The sequence below is a fragment of the Ciona robusta genome, chromosome 9 (assembly GCF_009617815.1).
Source record: "Ciona robusta chromosome 9, ASM961781v2".
In the NCBI taxonomy this organism is placed as follows: Eukaryota; Metazoa; Chordata; class Ascidiacea; order Phlebobranchia; family Cionidae; genus Ciona; species Ciona robusta.
Genome location: NC_143243.1, coordinates 4141735 through 4162309, shown reverse-complemented (window position 1 = coordinate 4162309; position 20575 = coordinate 4141735). Strand labels below are relative to the sequence as shown.

Genomic DNA, 20575 nt, shown 5'->3' with positions numbered 1-20575 from the left:
AATATTCTGTTTAGCACCTACTGCTGCAAAGATGGCTAATTAATAGTTTGTTTGCATTAATAATATGTTTTAAACAGTGATTACCATCCTAGGGCTGCAGGAAAAAATAAGCGCACAGCAATTGAACATTAAACACAACTTGAAACAGATGAACAAAACGCAGTAAATTTGACATATACATATGTTATATATATTAAATTATAAAACTAAAAGGACAAAGTAAAAAAACATAATCAAAAAATTATATATTAAGATACACAAAGAATACCAATGTACGTGATTATATATTATTGCTTCAAAAGAATACCAAAGCTGTATTAAATGTATTCCTATTATACAATTATAACTTACATAAGTAATAATAACTGAAGGCTATAGACAGAGTAAGTTTCCAAATGCTTTTCTAAAAATTCTAACCAATTGGGAAAAAATGCTAACTGAACAACAGTGCAACCATTATGCTAAAAATAATAGTTTAAATTGATATACCATTAATAGCAAGAGTCTTACTGTAAGAATATGGGCATTGCCTGTTCCCAATGATATTTTTAAGTCCCATAACAGTTGTAATAAAACATACAACTAAACATCAGTTTAAGGAGGATTTTTTCAAAATATAGTTCAAATTTATCTATCAATAATAGCCATATGATCTGCAGCCCATGTTCCCAATGCTAATTTTCCATCACTTAGTTCAATACCACTTGCAATGGCATATGCTAACTTCCCATCAGTGCTTTGCATTACATCGACCACCTCACCAAAGTCATTCAATTCAACCAAAAAGCAATGACTCTCATCATACATAGCTTGATACAGCCTATTATGATTGGAAAAAAACAATTTATTTTTCATACGTAGGCTATTGAAAGCAAATTGAAAGGTAAACAATTAAATTATCTTCTAATAAGTGTGGTAACTGAAAAGATAAAATTGCAAAAATACATTTTTATAAATATAGTAGGGTGGGGGGAGATGGGACACTTTTGCAATTTCTCGTTCCATTTGGCAGCAAACAAAGAACAATCAAAGAATTATAAAACCATACCCTTACGACTTCTATATACTGTTGTTAATTGTTTAAAACACGACAGGATATTTGTATATTATGTGCTATAGGTGTCTCCTCACTGTCCCGTCTTCCCCCACCCTACTACATACTTATTTCCAAATTATTTCTAGTAGTCCAGTAATGTTACCATTTAATTAATTAAAAATAACCATATAGCTTTAAAAAAAATATATAAACCGTTGTAAATAAAAAAGCAACAATTATAAATAAAAAAATGATGTTAATACAAATATTTCCTCAAACTTACGTGTCTAATGCATGAACAGATAACAGGCCACTTATGCTTTTTCTTAGTAAAGGAAAATTGAAGAAAATACTTTTAATCATAGGTCGTAGGAACGGACCAGAACCAGCAACGAGGTAAGTCCCTCTGTCAGTTATGCGGACATTGTTGGGCTTAACTGAACATAATGTAGTGTAAGAGCTAAGAAGACATGAATGATGAAGAATGCAATGAAGTCATTTTGGTATGGCTAACTGTGTTGTGTATACACAGGGAAGCACAATATAGGAGGGTTGGGAAAGATGGGACACCTTTTCATTCTCTTTTCTTGTCCCCTTTGCTAGTAAACAAAGAACATTCAAAATTTTATAAAACGTCTCCTCTCGTCTTCCATGAACCGCTGCTATTTGTTTAAAGCATGATCTGAACATTTGAATATTATGTGCTTAAAGTGTCCCATCTTCCTCCACAGTACTATATGTTTTAAATTTATATAGAAGTAAAACAATCGCAATAACATTTTAGGATTGGTGTTATTATATTAGGTTATTTCTATTTCGCTGTGCCTTTTTCCTACATCAGCCATCTTTCATTCAACTTGTCTGACCTTTTATTCTGTGCATGTTTGGAGTATGTTGTGTTTTGTATATTGTGAACTATGTTGCATTAACTGTGAACTATCTTATACTAACTATTACTTAAATATGTCATAGCTTACCTAAGTTATTTAGAATAAAACCAGGGACCTACTTTAAATAGTCTTCTAAATGGTTTACGACAATAGTACAATACCTCATTTAATAAAGCAAGAACACTTACATGGTAGATTAACTACATGTAATGGTTTCCATGTTTCGATATCATACCAGGTGACACGGTTGCGATTTGTTTCTGTCACAACCAACTGATGTTCATTGTTAGATAGTTGAACACCATTTGCAAAACAGAGATTGGTAATCACGATGTCCAACTTTTTCGAAATTAAATTGTAACGAAAAATTCTGCCACTACAAATCCCTAAGCAAAAAAATAGTTAACTGTAGAAAGATGTATTAAATACAAGTTTCTGGAAAAGGAAATTGTGATATATGAGCTTTTTCAAACTGTTTATGGGTACTGAGCGGGGTGCACTTTATTTGTTGTCGTTCTTAGCTTATAAACAGTTCATTGAAGTAAGCAAGTCTTAAGTAATTTGCAAGTAAGTGTTATTATTTAGTGGTCTAGAGCAGTCTTTCTCAACCTTATTAGCTTGCGGAATAAACCCAAAATGTTGTAGCCTAGTTTTAAACAGTTAGGCACAACACTTGCAGCATTGTGACGAACGGTAAAGTCCAAAGTAGACTATGAACTTTATGTTACGTCACAGTGCTGCAAATTAAGGAACTGGCGAAGTTCTAAATCAGTTTAAAAGTTGATGTTTATTTCTATAATCAATGGACAAGACTTCAACATCTTGCATTTTGCAATTGAGGTATAAAATTGTAATATATTTGGCGGATTGGCAGGAAAGTTGACGCGGACCGGCGGTTGAGAACCACTGGTTCAGAGGAACCCGTAATTAAGTCTAAATTTAATTTACAGAAGTTATAAAACTACACAACATTAATCTGACACTTACCACTATACACTTCAAAGTGATAGTGTGTTAGCTGATTTTTAGTTGCATCCGAAAAATAAATGAAATTTCCATCTGTAGTTATATCAAGGTCATCGGCAAAATTAATGTTTGGTACCACTGCATCAGGTGATACCAGAATTGATATTTTCTTCAGTTTAATATCCACCATGTAAAGCCCATAAATTGCATCAGCAACATATAAAGTTTCCCCCACTAATCTTAGTCCTGGGAACATAAAAACACAGATTACACAAGCTGTATATAATATACATATTATTGTTTGAAATAGAGGTTTCATCGCATATAAGTTATTACTCTTGCTTCTATTATCATACCTTTAAGCCTCAGAAACATTTTTTTTATTTAGGATAAACTAAAAAAAAATAGGTTGCAAAAACAAATCTAAATAACAAAACAATTTTACAGATTAAATGCAACAGCAAAATATTAAAATAAGTTACACAACATAAATTTAATTTGTTCCTTAAATACAGAAATGGACATCAGATAAATTATAACAGAAAAGAGAAGGGAATTAGCAGCAAAATGACAGTCGTAAAACATGCTATGGGTAATAAGTGCTTGCGTAAAAATGTCAATTAAAAGCAGGGTTGCTATACCCATCGTCCCATAGTTATGTAAAAGTTTACGAAATAAAAGCTTACCAAAAGGCCGTCCATGTCCCCATGCATCATATGTATTGACAGCTCCTTCTATCACACCAGTGGTAATATTTTCCACTTTCCCTGCTCCAATCTCACCATCATTTGAAGGATGGATGCACACAACTCTACCATCAGCCAAACCAGTGTATAACAATTTGTCTTTTCCTTCCACGATGCATTCTGGTGCAGGAAAAATGCTGTGGAGCCTAAATAGAGTAGATTGGGGTAAGACAACGCATGTTCTGTGAGTTTTAACGACTGTCGCTTTGCCATAATTGCCTTCTCTTCATTATTTTAATTAATCTTTTACTGTATTCGACAAGAAAAAACTTGTAAAAAACTTTGTAAAAAGAAAAAAAAAGTTGTCATTTTCTTTTATCAACCCATTTGGTACTAGTATTAGTACTGTATACAAAAAAACTTATATTATTTTTTTACCGTATGGAAAATATTGAATAGCATGTCCTAAAGTTATCCATTTTTCCTACAGTGGTGTACTATATGAAAGCAAAATGCATTTTTAGTCAACTGAGTTGATTACTTTACAAAAGTATAAGCGTTTAAAACTTAGAATGTATATCGCCGATTTGCCGTCTTACTTTTTTCCTGTCGAGAGTAAAGAATTCACTGCGTAAGCATTCTTTAACGGGACGTTAAAGATGTCTTCAATTTTCATCACGGTTTCGAATGGACACATGAACAAACCAGTAACAAATGCAATGAGAATGCACCCGCAGAAACAAAATAGAAGACTGAAGATACATGACCTATTGCTGTGTGACATGCGGCGCTTGCTATTGCTATGACTAACTTTTGGGCTTTCGTTTGCAGAAATGGGTTTCGCAGAAACATTTCTGCGTCTTATTTGCTTATTATCCATTGCCAAACCATACAGACTGTCAAATATTTTAGCGTAAATGCCAATCAGTAGTGTATGTGCGGCGAGCAAGCTAAAATGTCACGCACGTTGCTACATACGCCAATAAGGGTCTAAACTTTTTTGTGACCGTTCGGTCCTGCCACTTTTTTCCCCGGTCCTGCCACTTTTTTTCCCCGGTCCTGCCACTTTTTTTTCCCGGTCCTGCCACTTTTTTTCCCCGGTCCTGCCACTTTTTTTTCGCGGTCATGCCACTTTGTTTTCCCGGTCCTGCCACTTTTTTTCCGGTCATGCCATTTTTTACCCCAGGTCATGCCATTTTTTAACCGGTAATGCCACTTTTTCGACCCGGTCATGCCTCTTTTTTGTTGACTCCCCTTTAATTTCCGCTTCTTTACTGTATCTACCGTACATCTACTCTAATTTTCCCGCTTGTTTTCGCGTCGTCATTTTGTTATCTACCTTCTCAGATCTGAACGAAACAAATTTATAAAATTATAGCCTAGGAAATTGATCTAGTATACTTAAAATATTATAGATATTTATAAAAATCATCATGCATACGATCATATATAGCTCGAATTTTGATGATATTGTTTCAAGTTTAAATAACTTGGAAGCTTTATTGTTTACAATTTAACAAAACATTTTGTGCATCTGAAGTGAACTGTTTATCAAACATTTTAAATCACATTATTTACATAGAATTAAGCGTATGCTTCATGGAAAATAAGGTAAGAGCATTTTTTGTAAAATATACGAGCGTTTTTAAAGTTTAAGTAAACTTAATCTTATTACAGTCATTACATAATACATTACCATGTCGAAAACATTGCATCACAAGGAAAAGTGCGAAGGAGAGTTAACGTAGTCATTATCAATGCCATTTATGTGAGTGGGTTGTTGGAAGAATAGCTACACTTGCAGACCACTTATTAAGTTGCAAAAAAGTTGCTAAAAGTGGTAAGTCTAACTGTTTCTATAATATTTTTTTTCGGTTAAACCTAATGTTTCCTATGGTTAAATATCCACAGCAATGCTATTGATTTAATTGTATCCAAGGTTACCATACACTCTATACTTTTAAGATTTGTCTGTATGTTTTGCTTATGCGCAATTATAGTTTTACTTCTTTTTAGGGGAACATTTTTTTTCATTAGGTGCCAAGTTTGGAAAAATTTTGAAGGTGCCTAACGTAACGTCATAATTAAATGAAGCGCCATAGGCATCGCTTATCAGTATCGGGGTATTGTTAACCACTCTACTAAAGGAGGGAAGTCGGGAAAATTCCGTTACTAAAAGGAGGGAAGGAAGCAAAATGGAAGGACGGAAGGAAACAATAATTCCTTTGCTTAAACCCCAAAATAAGTGGAGGGACGGTAGGAAAACTGGTAGTAAAAAATAGTTTCCCTCTGTCCCTCTGCCCATGGGGTTTAAGCAAAGGAAATATTGTTTCCCTCCGTCCTTCCATTTTACTTCCTTCCCTCCTTTTAGTAACAGTATTTTCCCTCCTTCCCTCCTTTTAGTACTCAGTTTCCCTCCGTTCCTCTGTCCCTCCGTTGTCCCCCAATGAATACTTTGTAAGTGCTTAAACATAACGTTATACTGCTCCGATTTAGTGATTGGTATGTGACCGCTGGACAGCTTAAGCGTTATTACCTCGGTATCTAACGTGTTTCAAAATTCATGACTTTCGCATCTCTGGGAGTCGGCGCCAGTGCATGTAGATAACGTTGTGTTAGAACAAATTACTTATTATCGGAAATCTTATTTTATTTTCTGTCCTTATGTTCTTAAAACTTCAGAGCTATGGTAACCCTAGAAAGATTTTTTGGAGTGATTTTATTGCATTGTAAAATTTAACTTAATGGATTAAGTGGTGGATCCCAAACTGTTTTGAAACTTATAAAAATATTTGAATGCAGTGCTTGCTCATTATATCTTGTTTAGTTTATCATAGATTAAAATGACACTATACAGGAATATTGGCCAAATCGATCTTGTACTGCAGATTCTCATATCCGCATCAAGTATTGTGTACCAATTCACCACGAACAGTGATGTCGAACTGAAGAGTCAACGCAGTGTTTCACAATTAACATGCATTACTGAATTGGAACGCAAGCACAATCAGGATTACTCGATATGCGAATGTGGCAGATTAACGCCTTTTGCATGTCATGAATGGCTTGCATGGTACACAGCAGATAATTCTCTAGTAGCGCGTTCACCATGTTAACGGTCGTTACCAACCATCTCAAAATATGCTATGTCTATAGCTTTATTGTACTACGATGTGTGAACATGTACAGATGGATTCCGAGCATAAACTAAGTGCCAACTATAAAGTTATAAATTTATTTTGTATAGATCTTGGTATTTATTGAGTTCATGTAAATGCATATACTTTCTAGGTCTTACAACCTTTAGATTGTGGCGCAAAGTCTAAATGGCACGTATTCAGCCCTAGCACCAGCATAAGTTTGCCAGTATAACATTGCTGTCGTTGTATTATGTGTGTTGTGTCTATCGCCCTTACACTGCCAAACTGAAAAAATAAAATATATTAAGACCATTTAAGAATGATCTCTGACATCTGTCAATGTGGATTTAAATAAGAAATTTGGCAGGACCGAGGAAAAAGTGGCAGGACTGAGGAAAAAGCGGCAGGACCGGAAAAAATAGTGGCAGGACCGGGGGGGGAAAACTGACAGGACCGAGGAAAAAATGGCAGGACTAAGGAAAAAATAGTGGCAGGACCGAAAAAATAGTGGCAGGATTTGAAAAAAAGTGGCAGGACCGGGAAAAAATAGCGGCAGGGCCGTGAAAAAAAGCGGCATGACCGGGGAGGAAAAGTGGCAGGGCCGGGGAAAAAAAGTGGCAGGGCCGAGAAAAAAAAGTGGCATGACCGGGGTAAAAAAGTGGCAGGACGTACCGGCCGCGCTTCTGTCACGACCTCACCTCACATACGCCTTGCAAGAAATACCGCCGTATTTGTTTTGACTCTGCAAAACGTGTTACATATGCGAGAGAGTTGTAAGAAAAAAGAGAAAAGGCAAAAAAAACTGACCTCAGCGATATTGTCTGCCTTTTCCCACAAAATGTGTTGTCAGGCATCAGAATGCCGTGTGTCAAACGACAATCGTTTATTACAGTTATTACACAAGTTACCAGTAAATCAACGATCACGAACGACACGGTTAGATTACTAAAATGCACCCCCTGTATTCTGTGCAGCATTAGGCGCAAATTCCCATCATTCTGTCTTTGGGTTTGCTACGACAAGCCTGGAGTGATACGGTGTCGCAGAAATCTATATACAGTAGGGTGGGGAAAGATGGGGCACTTTTTAGCTCTATTTTCTCGTACCATTTAGTAGTAAAAAAATAACATTCAAAGAATTATAAAACTATATCCTTACGTCTTCCATAAACCGTCGTTATTTGTTTAAAACACGATTAGGATATTGTGATATTATGTGCTAAAGATGTCCCAGCTGCCCCCACCTTACTATATAGTAGGGTGGGGGGAAATGGGACACTTTGTCGGACAAGACTTTTTTTATTTTTTTTACGGACCCCCAGATCGATTTTGTCTCATAAAACTAGTTTTAGTTTTGTAAAAAAACACTGAGATATAAGCATGAAGAAAATAGGCAAGGGTTAATATGACTTTAATTTGAGTAAAAAACACCAAAAAATATAAGTTTAACGTTATATATATGAAGTTTACATGGCAAAGAAATTATAACAGCCTGTAAACTCGGTAGGTTAACTACAAGTTGCAGAATACTGCTAATGTAAATATATTTCAATTTATAGTCCCATCTTCCCCCACATTGTAGTTTTGTATGTTTTCATTGCCAAACTTTGAAAGATTTGCTTTTAATTTAGTAATTTATACCTCAGGGGGTTTTCAACTATAAGATACTGATATAATAAAAAGATAATATTTTGAAAATATATTTGAAATTTGTTCATTTGCACTTGGTGATAATTTATAAAAAGTGAAAAAAAAACACCTTTTTGTTTTGATTTCCCGTCCCATTTGATAGTAAACAAGAACATTCAAAGAATTATAAAACTGTATCCTGACGCCTCCCATATAGACCTTAAAACACGATCAGAATATTTGGAGTTTTTTGTGCGTCAGATGTCACCCTCTATGTGTAAGAAACGTTTTCAACAGAGGCTTGTATTGAATTTGGACCGGTGGTCATTGTAATTGTTCCTACCCATTGCGTATGCGCAGTAACATTGCGGCCCAAGCGCAATAGCGTATGGACCTTATTTTGATGCATCCATTTGCACATTATGGTTCAGCTGCACATTTCATGGTGCATATTGTGGTGCCCTGACATGGTGCACATTATGGTTCAGCTGTACATTTCATGGTGCATATTGTGGTGCCCTGACCGGTACATTTTGGTTCAGCGAGCTGCACATTTCATGTTGCACATTTTGGTGCCCCGATCTGCACATTCCATGGTGCACACATAGCTATTACTATGGGTGCACATTTTCGTAGGTGTACATTTTAGTGCACCGAGCTGCACATTTCAAAGTGTATATTTTGGTGCACATTGAGCGAAAAACTCTAATGAGTCAAACAGTTACGCACACAGTGGACACGGGGCCACGGCCCTGAAGACCAGAAGGGCCACCGTGCGTATTAACTTCTATTGTTGTTTTGTGCAGTTGTGCGTTCTACTCTTATATGTGCTATGGCGATAGGTTAAATTGGAAGGTCATGTTCTAAACATAATCGCTGCCTTTGCATGAAGTGAGACATTATGGGAAACTTCTTTTCTCAAAAACAGCCTGACTGCATATTTTGTACCATTATCGCCGAACTAGAAAAGGAAGGACACGAAGAAGCTAAAAACTCAAAGATATTATGCCATAATGACGATCTGGCGTTGTTTTCGGACTATAAACCAGCATCAAAGCACCATTACCTCGTTGTACCACGAAAGCACATCGGAAATCCAAAAACGTTGAATTCTGAAGATCACGTTCAGCTGATAAAAGACATGGTCAAATTTGGCAAGGAATATTTGGAGGCAAATGAAAACGTTGAGTTAACCAAGGACGTGCGATTTGGTTTTCACTGGCCACCAGTAATAAGCGTAGATCATTTGCATCTACATGTTATATGCCCCTCATCTAACTTAAGCTATTTTCATTCTGTTTTATTTCGAGAAAACTCCTGGTATTTTGTCAGCCCAGAATATTTAATTAGCAGGCTTTTAAATCAAAGTAATTAAAACAATACTCAGTTCAATTCATGTTTAGTATATTATATATACCCCTAATGTACTTTTCAGGATGTTTAAGGAATAATATATATATTTATATACAATATAACCAAATTTATCACCATAATACAATGTGCAAGGTTTTTTATTTTATATACATATATTTAATTCAGCACTTGGAGCCTATTTAACTAGCATAAATAATTATTGAATTTTCACAATGTAGAATGTTATAAATTTTATTCTTGTTATGGTCTGTTTCTTAAAACTGTAATAGGCTATGCTATAAGATTGATTACAAATGTAACATAAAAGTGTTAAATGCTAGAAACATTTTGTATGAATGTATCTTACTTACTTTTTCTTTGCGTGGCCGGAAGATGATGAAAGTGCAAATAAATAATTCTTTTTTTAAGATTTTGTTACTGAGGCAACTCAAAATAATTTTATTTTACAGGATTTTAGTTTATTATAGATGTATTTGTGGTTATAATGGCTTCTCTACTAAAATTTCCAATTTCACCAGTTTCAAGATGTTTGGTAAGACAGCTAAAACTAGCACAAATGTTTGCCATTTTATAATTGAATAAAGCTGAGATGTAACATATTATGCATTTTTATCTCTTTTAATTCAGTAACAAAGATCAGAATATTCAAAGCTGTATTTTATATTTGAACTTTGTATATTTTATCAATAAAGTTATGTCTTTACTTTATTTCTGGTTTATAAGGTTTCATGATGTCATATAGTGATACACATATATAAATATAATATATGTAATATATATATTTATATATATATATACTGCAGATACAGAATTCAGTTGGTGTAAAAGCTGCTGGCTGCTCCTCAACACACAGACACCTCCATCTGGCTAGCAGACAAGCCCAGGTTAAAAAATCGACAAAAATATCGACTTCATATCGTGTGGTGGACCATGAGTATGATGCTGTAGTGGTTGGAGCAGGGGGTGCGGGTTTGAGGGCGGCATTTGGTTTATCAGAGGCTGGATTCAAAACTGCTTGTGTGACGAAATTGTTCCCAACAAGGTCTCATACTGTAGCTGCTCAGGTAAAGTCACTTGTGTAAGGTTAAATAGCGCTGTGGCAAAGTGGTTTGCACGCCTGCCTGCAACCCAGAGGTAATGGATTCAAGTCTCGCCGCTGCTACCATTGTGGGCGTATGTGTTCTTGCGCAAGAAACTTAATGGCAATTGCTCCAACGTAGTGGTCACTAATAGGTTTTCAAAATCATCAGCCATATATAAGAAAGGTTGTAAGCTGGCACAAAGTGTATGTAACAGAACACCTGTGTTATAAGGCCAGTCGTTTTTCGGCCACGCGGGCATAAAGTGAATCACATTACATTACAAATATGCAGCCAAGCAGCGTAAGGTAAACATTCTATTAATTTTTAGGGAGGAATAAACGCAGCTCTCGGTAACATGGAACAAGACAATTGGAAATGGCACATGTAAGATTGTTTTTATTATTAGTATTGCTATTGCATTACAAATGGAAAATGGGGCAACCCGAAATAAAAGCATCACAGTAGGACTTCCTATTCTGCAGAAATATGGAAAATATTTATCTTCGAGTTAGTAAAAACATTTCACCCTACAGGTATGACACAGTAAAAGGGTCTGATTGGTTGGGAGACCAAGATGCGATTCATTATATGACAAAGGAAGCTCCAGCTGCTGTTATAGAGGTTGGTGGTTGTGTTAGAACATAAACTTTCATTTCATTCTTCGAATACATTAACAAAGAAAAATATTTAAACCAATAAAATAACATTGGTCCGGCGCCGAGGCTCAGTGGTTTAGGCGCCAGCATCGAAAACCAAAGTGTCCCGGGTTTGATACTCGATGGCGATACTAACACTGATCGGCGTATGTGTCCTTGTCCTTGGGCAAGACACTTAAAGGACATTGCTCCAACCACGCGGTCACTAATGGGTTGTCCAAGTTATAAGCCGTAACAAAAACCATACACAAAGTTGAACTGCGATGCGGTGTCGCAAAGTTGATGACAGGAGTCGATGACCTGAGTTGCAGACTTAAATCAAGCTCTGCAATGAGATTTAAACACTGCCACGAGACTTAGTTTATGACTCGATGTGGATAGAGTTGGTTGAACTGTGTGTCCGGATGGAACTGTTTTGTCGATGGAGTCCGAGATTAAGCGGCACATCCCAGGTCCTTGACAAGGACTTCACCCTCAAAGAATAGAATAGAATAAAATAACATGACTATTATTCTATTGAAAAACCTTTCCAAGAAAAAGAGTTTTCCTGTTGTCATTTACAGAATTTTTTTGATTTTTTTTAGTTTAATTGTTTCACTACTTCCAGCTTGAAAATTACGGAATGCCGTTCAGTCGAACTAATGAAGGAACGATTTACCAGCGAGCGTTTGGTGGACAAAGTTTGGATTATGGTAAAGGTGGTCAAGCTCATAGATGTTGTTGTGTGGCTGATAGGACAGGTCATTCGTTACTACACACTCTTTATGGCAGGGTAGGTTTATTATTATGTAATTTGTTTTGTTACTACGTTGATTAAAGAGACTTATTTTTTGTTATAACAGGTAAAATTTTGCTTTTTTATATGATTTTGTGTTTAGAAAATTTCTTCTAAAAAATTATAATAGAATTTGTTGTTTTTATTATGTGTATTGATACACTGGGTTTATTAATTTTAGCCATTAGTTTTGACTGTTAAGATGTGTTTATGTGTATTGACTTAAATATTTTAATAATAAATCATGCATGTGTGAAGTGTATGTGTCTAAGTATGTTTTCATGCAGTCGCTGGCATACAACACCGATTATTTCATTGAATATTTTGCGATGGATCTTTTAATGGAGGAAGGCGAGTGTAGGGGAGTGATCGCGATGAGTTTGGAAGACGGGACAATTCATCGGATCAAAGCAAAGAACACAGTGCTTGCTACAGGGTGAGTGTTCACTGGGTTTAAGGTTTACCATTTGAATTGGAATTTTCCTTTGGCGGTATGACTCATGTGATTTTTTCTTAACAGTTTTTTTAGTTATTTAAAACTTTGTTGGTAGCTTTAGATCACATTTGTGCATCAATTTTTCGTAATGTAGTCTCTTTTTTGTAATGTATAGTTTCTTCAAACTTTGAAGTTCAAAGTAAAAGAGGAATATTTCTAGTTTGCTACAGATATACAAGATAAATGCTTCCTGTTATTGTGGTTGCTGCCTTAGATTGGTCATTACTGTGTCTACTTCAGAGGTTACGGGCGTGCTTACTTCAGCTGTACATCAGCACACACATGTACTGGGGATGGATCAGCCATGGTGACGAGGGCTGGACTGCCCAACCAAGACATGGAGTTTGTACAGTTTCACCCAACAGGTATATATGGAGCTGGATGCCTCATCACGGAAGGCTGCAGAGGTGAAGGAGGATATCTTGTCAACTCAGAAGGTGAAAGGTTCATGGAAAGGTCAGTGGAATTTTTCACTTTTGTCTTGGTTTTTATTGAACTGCAATATTTGAATTTTTTTAAAGCTAAACTTTTTAAAGCTGGTTTTAAGTCCATTTAAACATTTTTAAAACTGGTTTTAAGTCCATTTAAACATTTTTAAAACTGGTTTTAAGTTCATTTAAACATTGGTTTTAACCGACAAAAATGGATTTTACATCTGTTGGTTTTCAAAAGGTTTGCCAAGAATAAAGATATTTAACTTGTTTTTAATATTTTACAGAAAACACCTAGGTTACACAGAATTAATTGTTGGTTAAATTATTATTCAGATACGCACCAACTGCTAAAGATCTCGCATCACGTGATGTTGTGTCTCGATCTATGACGATTGAAATCAGGGAAGGCAGAGGTTGTGGTCCTAACAAGGTGACAAGCTTTGATATCATTGCTGTAACCGAGTAGTTCCTTATGTGGTGTCTTAATTGTTAATATTTTATTTTATAAGATATAAGATATTTATTATTTACCTCAATAAGATTTTTATGTTATCATGACCTCTATGTTAACTCCCCAAAGTATCACCATTGTCTAAACAATTATTTTATTATTAATGTTTTTCTCAATCTCTATGTTCAATGTTATGCATGAGTGATTTTGTGTTCCTATATAAGCTGAGTTTGTGTGCCAGAGTGGTATTATAATATTACATGCATTGGAAGAGGTCTTGTTATTTGGTGTGACCTTGGATGACCTTTAGTCAACTTTCATTAATGATCAACCATACTTTATAATATGACAATGTATACCCTCCAAGTTACATTCATGGTAGTTTGTAAGCATGGATAGGTTGTATGAAACAGCAAGCATGGATAGGTTGTATGAAACAGCGTGATCGACAATGCTACCATTGTGGTTGTGTATTTCCTATAAGACACTAAACAGTTGTTCCTGAATGTGACTTACTTTATCCTCGCATGGCTGTAAAACGCCAGTCATTAAACACGGGCGTTCTGTTTCATTCACCTCATGCCAGCTTAGGATTTACCAAGTGTTTTACTTTGTGGCAATTGTGGGTGATTATTTTTTAAGCATTTTTTTTCTGTGGCTGATAGTTTGGGCAACCTATTAGTGACCACTGGGTTGGAGCAATTGCCGTTAAGTGTCTTGCCCAAAGAAACATACGCCAACAATGGTAGCAGCGAAAGCCTTGAACCCATTTCCTCTTGGTTAGAGACAGGCGCGCTAACCAATTATGCTACAGCGCCAGACAGAGAAAACAAATATTTGTCTCTAATTCATAATACTTGGTTGTAATAAATTCCTACCCACAGGACCATGTATACCTCCAACTTCACCATCTACCTCCACAACAACTTGCTACGAGACTTCCCGGGATTTCAGAAACCGCACAAATCTTTGCTGGCGTTGATGTAACCCGTGAACCCATCCCTGTGCTACCGACTGTGCATTACAACATGGGTGGGGTTCCTACCAACTTTAAAGGGCAGGTGGGTGATTATTTTTAACTCAGTGCAATTATAAATTCTATTTTTAAGAATCTATTTTCTTCACAAATTTCAATGTTGTTTGAAAAGATTAAAGAAAATTTTTAATAAAATTCATTTTCAGACGAATCCAACTTCTTTTTTAAATTTGAAATTTTGGGTTTTATTTCCGCAGTCAGTTTTAGTAATGCTATCAATGTGCTTTACTACATAAAGTTTTTCTGTTACGAAAAAATAATTTTTCAGGTAATTTATTATGATGATAAATCGTCCAGTGACGTGGTGGTGCCGGGTTTATATGCGTGTGGTGAAGCTGCGTGTGCCAGCGTGCATGGGGCAAACAGGCTCGGTGCAAACTCTCTGCTTGACTTGGTTGTGTTTGGACGAGCGTGTGCGCTTACTATAGCTGAGGAGAATAAACCAGGAGAAGATATCGGAGAAATCAGTGAGGTAGGAGAGTACTGTGTGTTGGTTTATTTTTTAAAGTTATAAGCTGTTAAATTATTAGAGTTTTGCATTTTATTGCATCAAAATAACTGCCACAATCAGAATGTACTAGTCGTGTAAATCCAGGTAGACATATCAGTTTAAAATTAATATTTTAAATTTGCGTGGCAGGACAACGGCAATTGTTATATATAAGAGTGTTCTGTTTCACACACCTCTCGCCCGCTTATGAGTTAACACGTAGGCAAATTGGTAACTTTTGTTATTTCCATCAGAATGCTGGTGAAGCCTCCATTGAAAACCTGGATAAACTCCGCTACGCAGATGGAGCAACGCCAACCGCTGAACTTCGCAACAAAATGCAACAAGTGATGCAAACCAACGCTGCTGTGTTTAGAACCGGACCCGTGTTAAAGGAAGGGGTGCAGAAAATACAAGATATCTATGATGAGATGGATGATCTTAAGGTTGGTCCAACTTGGTTGTATTTTCAATTAGATTTGTGGAATTCTATGAAAGTAACCATATTTAAATTAATTTGGTACCTATAAACCTACCAATTTTTTTTAGATATTCTATATTCGTGAAGTTCCATGGCATGTCACGTCATGAGCCTGGGAGTTCAAATTATTGCACTCAATGTACCTGTTTCCAAATATCAGCCTTGTGTTACATTTGATAACTCTAAATTTAAATATCGCAGCTTTCTGATCGTGGTTTAATCTGGAATTCTGATTTAATCGAAACACTGGAGTTGCAAAACTTGCTACTGAACGCTGCACAGACTGTGGTGGCTGCTGAGAGGAGAGAGGAAAGTAGAGGCGCGCATGCAAGAGAAGATTTCAAGGTAATAATCCATATATATATCTTGATGTTATTTTGTTCCATATTGGTAAAGTACTTTTAAGGACTTGGAATTTATGCCAGAGTAGGCCTATTACCAAACACCGAAACACTTTTAGTAGTGGTCAGTGTGGCTGAGGTCACAAAATTTCATTCATGTTTATGTGCCCAAGGCATCGCACAAACAACTTAGTATTAAAACTTCAAACCTCTCTTTAACTTTGTGATTGTTATTTCCACAGGATCGATGCGATGAGTTGGATTATTCCAAACCACTACAAGGCCAGGAAGCTTTACCACAATCCAAACATTGGCGTAAACACACATTATCAAACATGAATGTTCAAACTGGGAAGGTGAGAGAGTTAAAAATATTTTCGTCTAGGAAGAGTGCTGCATTATTTTGTGTTTGGAATATAGAACTCTTTTTTAATGTGCCAATTCTAGGCCAAATCGAAGGTCCTTGGAAAGTCTAATAGGCCACGCTGAAAGACCTAACCTACATAAAATAGAATGCAGAACTCTTAAGAATAAATGGCCAGTTATAAAGTATGTAAACTTGTAGCTACCACTCCATATTTATTTTTCCTTCTTGCCATTCCAGGTTGAGCTGAATTATCGACCAGTTATCGATTCAACACTTGACCAAAAAGAATGCAAAACTGTTCCTCCAGCAATTCGCTCTTATTAATTTCTAAATTATTATAAGGAGTTGTGGCAAAGATATGGCCAGTGAGAAGTGCCATAGTTACAAGCCTACGCTCCGTGAATATTGTGTTCATTTTGTTCCATCAGTAACATATTTTTCATCGCAAAATAAACATTTAAGCTCTGCACATTATCAATGTTGAAGTAATTTGTATGAAGGGTTACAAGTGTTTATGCAATAAATAGATTTTTTGCAATGGTTTGTCTTCAAATCTGTTCTCAATTTACAACGGTATTCGGATGCTATTCTATATGGGTGAGGTCTGATATACAATAGGGTGGGGGAAGATGGGACACCTTTTAACTCTATTTTCTCGTCCCATGTAGTAAACAAAGAACATTAAGAATTATAAAACTATATCCTCACGACTTCCATAGACCTTTGTTAATTGTTTAAAACACGATCAGAATATTTGGATATTATGTGCTAAAGGTGTCCCATCTTCCCCAACCCTACTATATATTAACAGACATCATGGGATCTCCCCAGATGTTGACGAAGCATGTCACTTAATTCCATCTATACTATAGTGTGTCCCTCAAAAACATCAGTTATATTAAAAGTAAAAATTCGTAGCAAAACTGTATTTCAAGCAGCAAAGAACGGAATAGTAGAAGCATTACTAAGAACATGATGTGAAATTCTGTCCTACGAACTATAATGGTCATTGTGGCATAGCAATTGTTCGAGGGTCAGTAAGTCCAGGTTCTTGCAGGTTTTTAATAAGTTGCGTCAACCAGCGTTTTGTTGTGTTGTCATCTTTTAACACAGGTAGGAAAGTGGAATCTTTTAACTGGTCGGGCAAGCATTGGCGCAATGCTTCTTTAGCTCTGTAATTCAGGTTGAAGTCATAAAAACTTTTGTTTAAATTATAGAATTTCAATTCAGGCTGGTTTTAAAAATTGAAGTTTTTTATATAATTTCAAAAGACTTTTATAAAAAAAAATTGTTTTTCTGGAATTATAGAAAAAAATATTTTTTAACTTAACAGCTTAAACATTCAAACAACTAGACACCTGGGATTATCAGAGAGTCGGAGATAGCAACGAACAACATGTTTCAGTAGTCGAGCAGAGGGATCTTTGGAAAGAGCAAGCACCATCTTTCCCTGTTTAGAAACCAAAACATCTGATTATTTTTTGCACATACATTACAGTTGTGCAAAAAGCATAGCATGACTTGTTATATCCTTTTTACCAATAAGAAGGATCTGATTGTTTAAAAAATGAAGACATGGATATTACCAGCATAACGACAATCAATAAAGAAAATCTGCACATAAGGTTTAACATCTTGAATTAGAGCCAGGTGTACATCTGCTTTTGAATTCTGATTAATACACAAGTTCTGTCTCTACTAGAAACTAAGACCTACAGTGCAGCGGCTGTATTACTGCACTAACAAGTAACAATATAAAAAATATATGAGTGAGAATGTATCTTACTTTATCCTCGCGTGGCCGGAAAACGACAGTTGTTATAAGTTATAACACAGGTATTCTGTTTCATACACCTTGCGCCAGCTTACGAGTTACCAAGTATGTTACTTTGTGGGTGATTATTTTTTTTATTTTTTATGTGTGACTGATAATTTGGCCAACCCATTAGTGATCTCTGAGTTGGAACAAATGCTGTTAAGTGTCTTGCCGAAGGACACAACCGCCCACAATGGTAGCAGTAACGAGCCTTGAACCCATTACCTCTGGGTTGGGGCAGGCACGCTAACCAACTGTGCTACGGCACCAGACATATCAGTTTAATTCATTCTATCCATGTTCCGTACTCACCAATATCATTGCAACATGAGAAAACCTTTCATAAGTTTGACAAATATAAGCTAGTCCGGTATCATCCAACAATATTTTCTGCAGGATAAAAGTTGCAACCTGGAATTTAAAACAACAACTAATATAATTAATATTGTCTACATTCTATAATCTTAGAAATAACAAGACATAAAACAGAGTACAGTAATAATAAAACATAAAAACAAACCGTTTTCGATAACTCGCTTCCAGACTCCATGATTCGAAGACAAAGAGGAATAATCTCTGTTGTAAGAAGGAAAGTGATAACTTCTTGTTCATCTGTCTTCACCAACGCACCTGGTGTGTGACATATCAATGGTATTGTGATTTGTGATTAATATTATTTTGTTTTATTTTTGCACTCTTTACATTATTTTAATGTTTTTAATAAATGTAAAAATGGTAAAAAAGAAGAAATGATCGCTGCTTTTTTGGTAAGTTTAATTTTAAACTACTTCCAAAATGAAAATTTCGAAAGAACTTCTAGCTGTTAACCTCAAAACAATCCTTTAATACATTACAGTAAACCAATTAGTCAATACAAAAGATTCCAACCCACCAATCACTCCAAGGCTCGTCAACCTTAAATATTCAAAAGGTCTAGTTTTGCTTGTAGTGTGTAGGAATGGGTAGAGGAATAGTGGGATGTGAGCAGCAAGGAAGGCAGTTCTTGTCTCAGGATGAGAAGCAACACATTGTAACAGGGCTAAGGCATTGCACACTCTGAATGCAACAGAGTAAAACATTAATTTTCACCTTGTATGATGTATTAAAACAAGTAAACAACCAAGGACTTATGATAGTAGATACACAAATACATACTAAAATTAGAAAACGGAAAAACTGATTTGGAGCAAAAATATTCAGTAGCCTACTTAATACCAGTTCAATTTGTAAGATGTATTAAAACCACCAAAACACAGCGGACTTAAGACAGTAGATACACAAATACATACTAAAATTAGAAAACACAAAAACTGAATTGGAGCAAAAAGCTCCAGTACTAAATACCAGTGTACGTCATCCAATAACCGATAAATGTATTAAACTGACATGATTTATTGACTCAGCTGACAAGGGTGACATCTGACATGCTTTGGGAAACAGCAATGGCAGAGCTTATTTTTATTGGCTTAACCATTTTAAACGCTACTAAAACAGCAGATAACGTAGGGAGGGGATTCTTCACTAGCACCAAAAGTTTAATTAGCTGCAACATCAAAGCACAAATAAATAATTATTTACCTGTTTGATTGATGTGCAGTAAGAGTAGGGGGGTTGATTGAAGAATATATGTTTACAATCTCCTGCAAACAAGGAATTAAAATATTGCATATTATAAAGGTTAACAGCCAAGGTAGGCTCAATACAAATGAGAATATTTTTTGACATATAATAATTTTATAAAAAAATTGCAGATTTTAGTTTAAGAACCTTCTTACATTGGGTATTTATTAAGATTTTATTCTGCAGTACAGTTTACCAAGCCATACGCACCCCAAATTTTTTACAAATCTGCAAGAAATAAGTGGTCTCTTTAATTAGTGCATGTCCACTATGTCCACAGTATTCACTACATAGTGGACATAGCGGACATAGTAAACTAAATATTGTGGACATAGCGGATAATAGTGGACATAGCGAACATGCACTAATTAAAGGGACCAGGATTTAGTACGAAAACCCAGTCATTTTATTCCAACATTGTCCCCTACCGTTTATTCAGCAAAATTTTACCTGTAAAAGTGCAGCTATTGTTCCAAACGAATGCCACAGCATTGGAGCAAGGTCCTGAACAGTTTCCCGTTTTTTACTTAGCTCCAGCAACGCTGTTTCTCGTGTATCAAGGCTCGAAAGATCGTTAATCCATTGATATATCTTTTCCCTGTCCACGCCCGCCATTGCTGCTGCTGGGTTAACCTGCATCTTAATATGATTGCTTTGTTTCAGATGTACGGCAGAAACCAAACAGATATATCTTTACTTCAATTTTTGATACAGGGTAAAGCAAAAGCAGGGCAACAGTTCGATTTCTACAACATTGCTAAAAACAGGCGCAAAAGTATTTTTAAAACGTTGTTGCTCTATTGAGCCAGA

General features: G+C 35.8%; 4 protein-coding genes and 1 long non-coding RNA gene across 8 annotated transcripts; 3 read left to right on the top strand and 2 right to left on the bottom strand.

The window, feature by feature from the left end:
- Positions 1–23: 23 nt before the first annotated feature.
- On the bottom strand, positions 24–4458 carry LOC149731130 (adipocyte plasma membrane-associated protein-like). The gene is made up of 6 exons (XM_089884878.1): positions 4178–4458; positions 3579–3784; positions 2914–3138; positions 2115–2312; positions 1320–1473; positions 24–820 (listed from the first exon to the last, which is right to left on the bottom strand). Exons 1-6 carry the CDS (start codon positions 4456–4458, stop codon positions 628–630), a joined length of 1257 nt encoding a protein of 418 aa, XP_089741004.1. The 3' UTR covers positions 24–627.
- Positions 4459–4932: 474 nt separating this feature from the next.
- On the top strand, positions 4933–7302 carry LOC149731129 (uncharacterized). 4 transcript variants are annotated; one of them, XR_016385709.1, is made up of 3 exons: positions 4933–5189; positions 5256–5418; positions 6406–7302. It is a non-coding gene; the product is annotated as an uncharacterized LOC149731129 (long non-coding RNA). The 4 variants fall into 4 exon arrangements; XR_016385708.1 differs by having other exon boundaries at positions 4969–5189; positions 6436–7302; XR_016385707.1 differs by having other exon boundaries at positions 4977–5189; positions 6467–7302.
- A 1945-nt stretch (positions 7303–9247) lies between these two features.
- LOC149731128 (adenosine 5'-monophosphoramidase HINT3-like) lies at positions 9248–10169 on the top strand. The gene has a single exon (XM_089884896.1). The coding sequence runs from the start codon at positions 9248–9250 to the stop codon at positions 9719–9721; it is 474 nt and encodes a 157-aa protein (XP_089741022.1). The 3' UTR covers positions 9722–10169.
- On the top strand, positions 10117–16803 carry LOC149731127 (succinate dehydrogenase [ubiquinone] flavoprotein subunit, mitochondrial-like). The gene is made up of 14 exons (XM_089884873.1): positions 10117–10252; positions 10524–10784; positions 11131–11186; positions 11336–11423; positions 12066–12230; positions 12521–12669; positions 12970–13185; positions 13497–13593; positions 14499–14675; positions 14919–15122; positions 15395–15586; positions 15823–15966; positions 16205–16318; positions 16567–16803. The coding sequence occupies exons 1-14, from the start codon at positions 10205–10207 to the stop codon at positions 16651–16653; spliced, it is 1998 nt and encodes a 665-aa protein (XP_089740999.1). The 5' UTR covers positions 10117–10204; the 3' UTR covers positions 16654–16803.
- A 431-nt stretch (positions 16804–17234) lies between these two features.
- Positions 17235–20548, bottom strand: LOC149731126 (CCR4-NOT transcription complex subunit 9). Its single transcript, XM_089884889.1, has 7 exons — positions 20216–20548; positions 19724–19785; positions 19038–19201; positions 18666–18775; positions 18458–18556; positions 17688–17779; positions 17235–17501 (listed from the first exon to the last, which is right to left on the bottom strand). Exons 1-7 carry the CDS (start codon positions 20402–20404, stop codon positions 17336–17338), a joined length of 882 nt encoding a protein of 293 aa, XP_089741015.1. The 5' UTR covers positions 20405–20548; the 3' UTR covers positions 17235–17335.
- Positions 20549–20575: the final 27 nt, after the last annotated feature.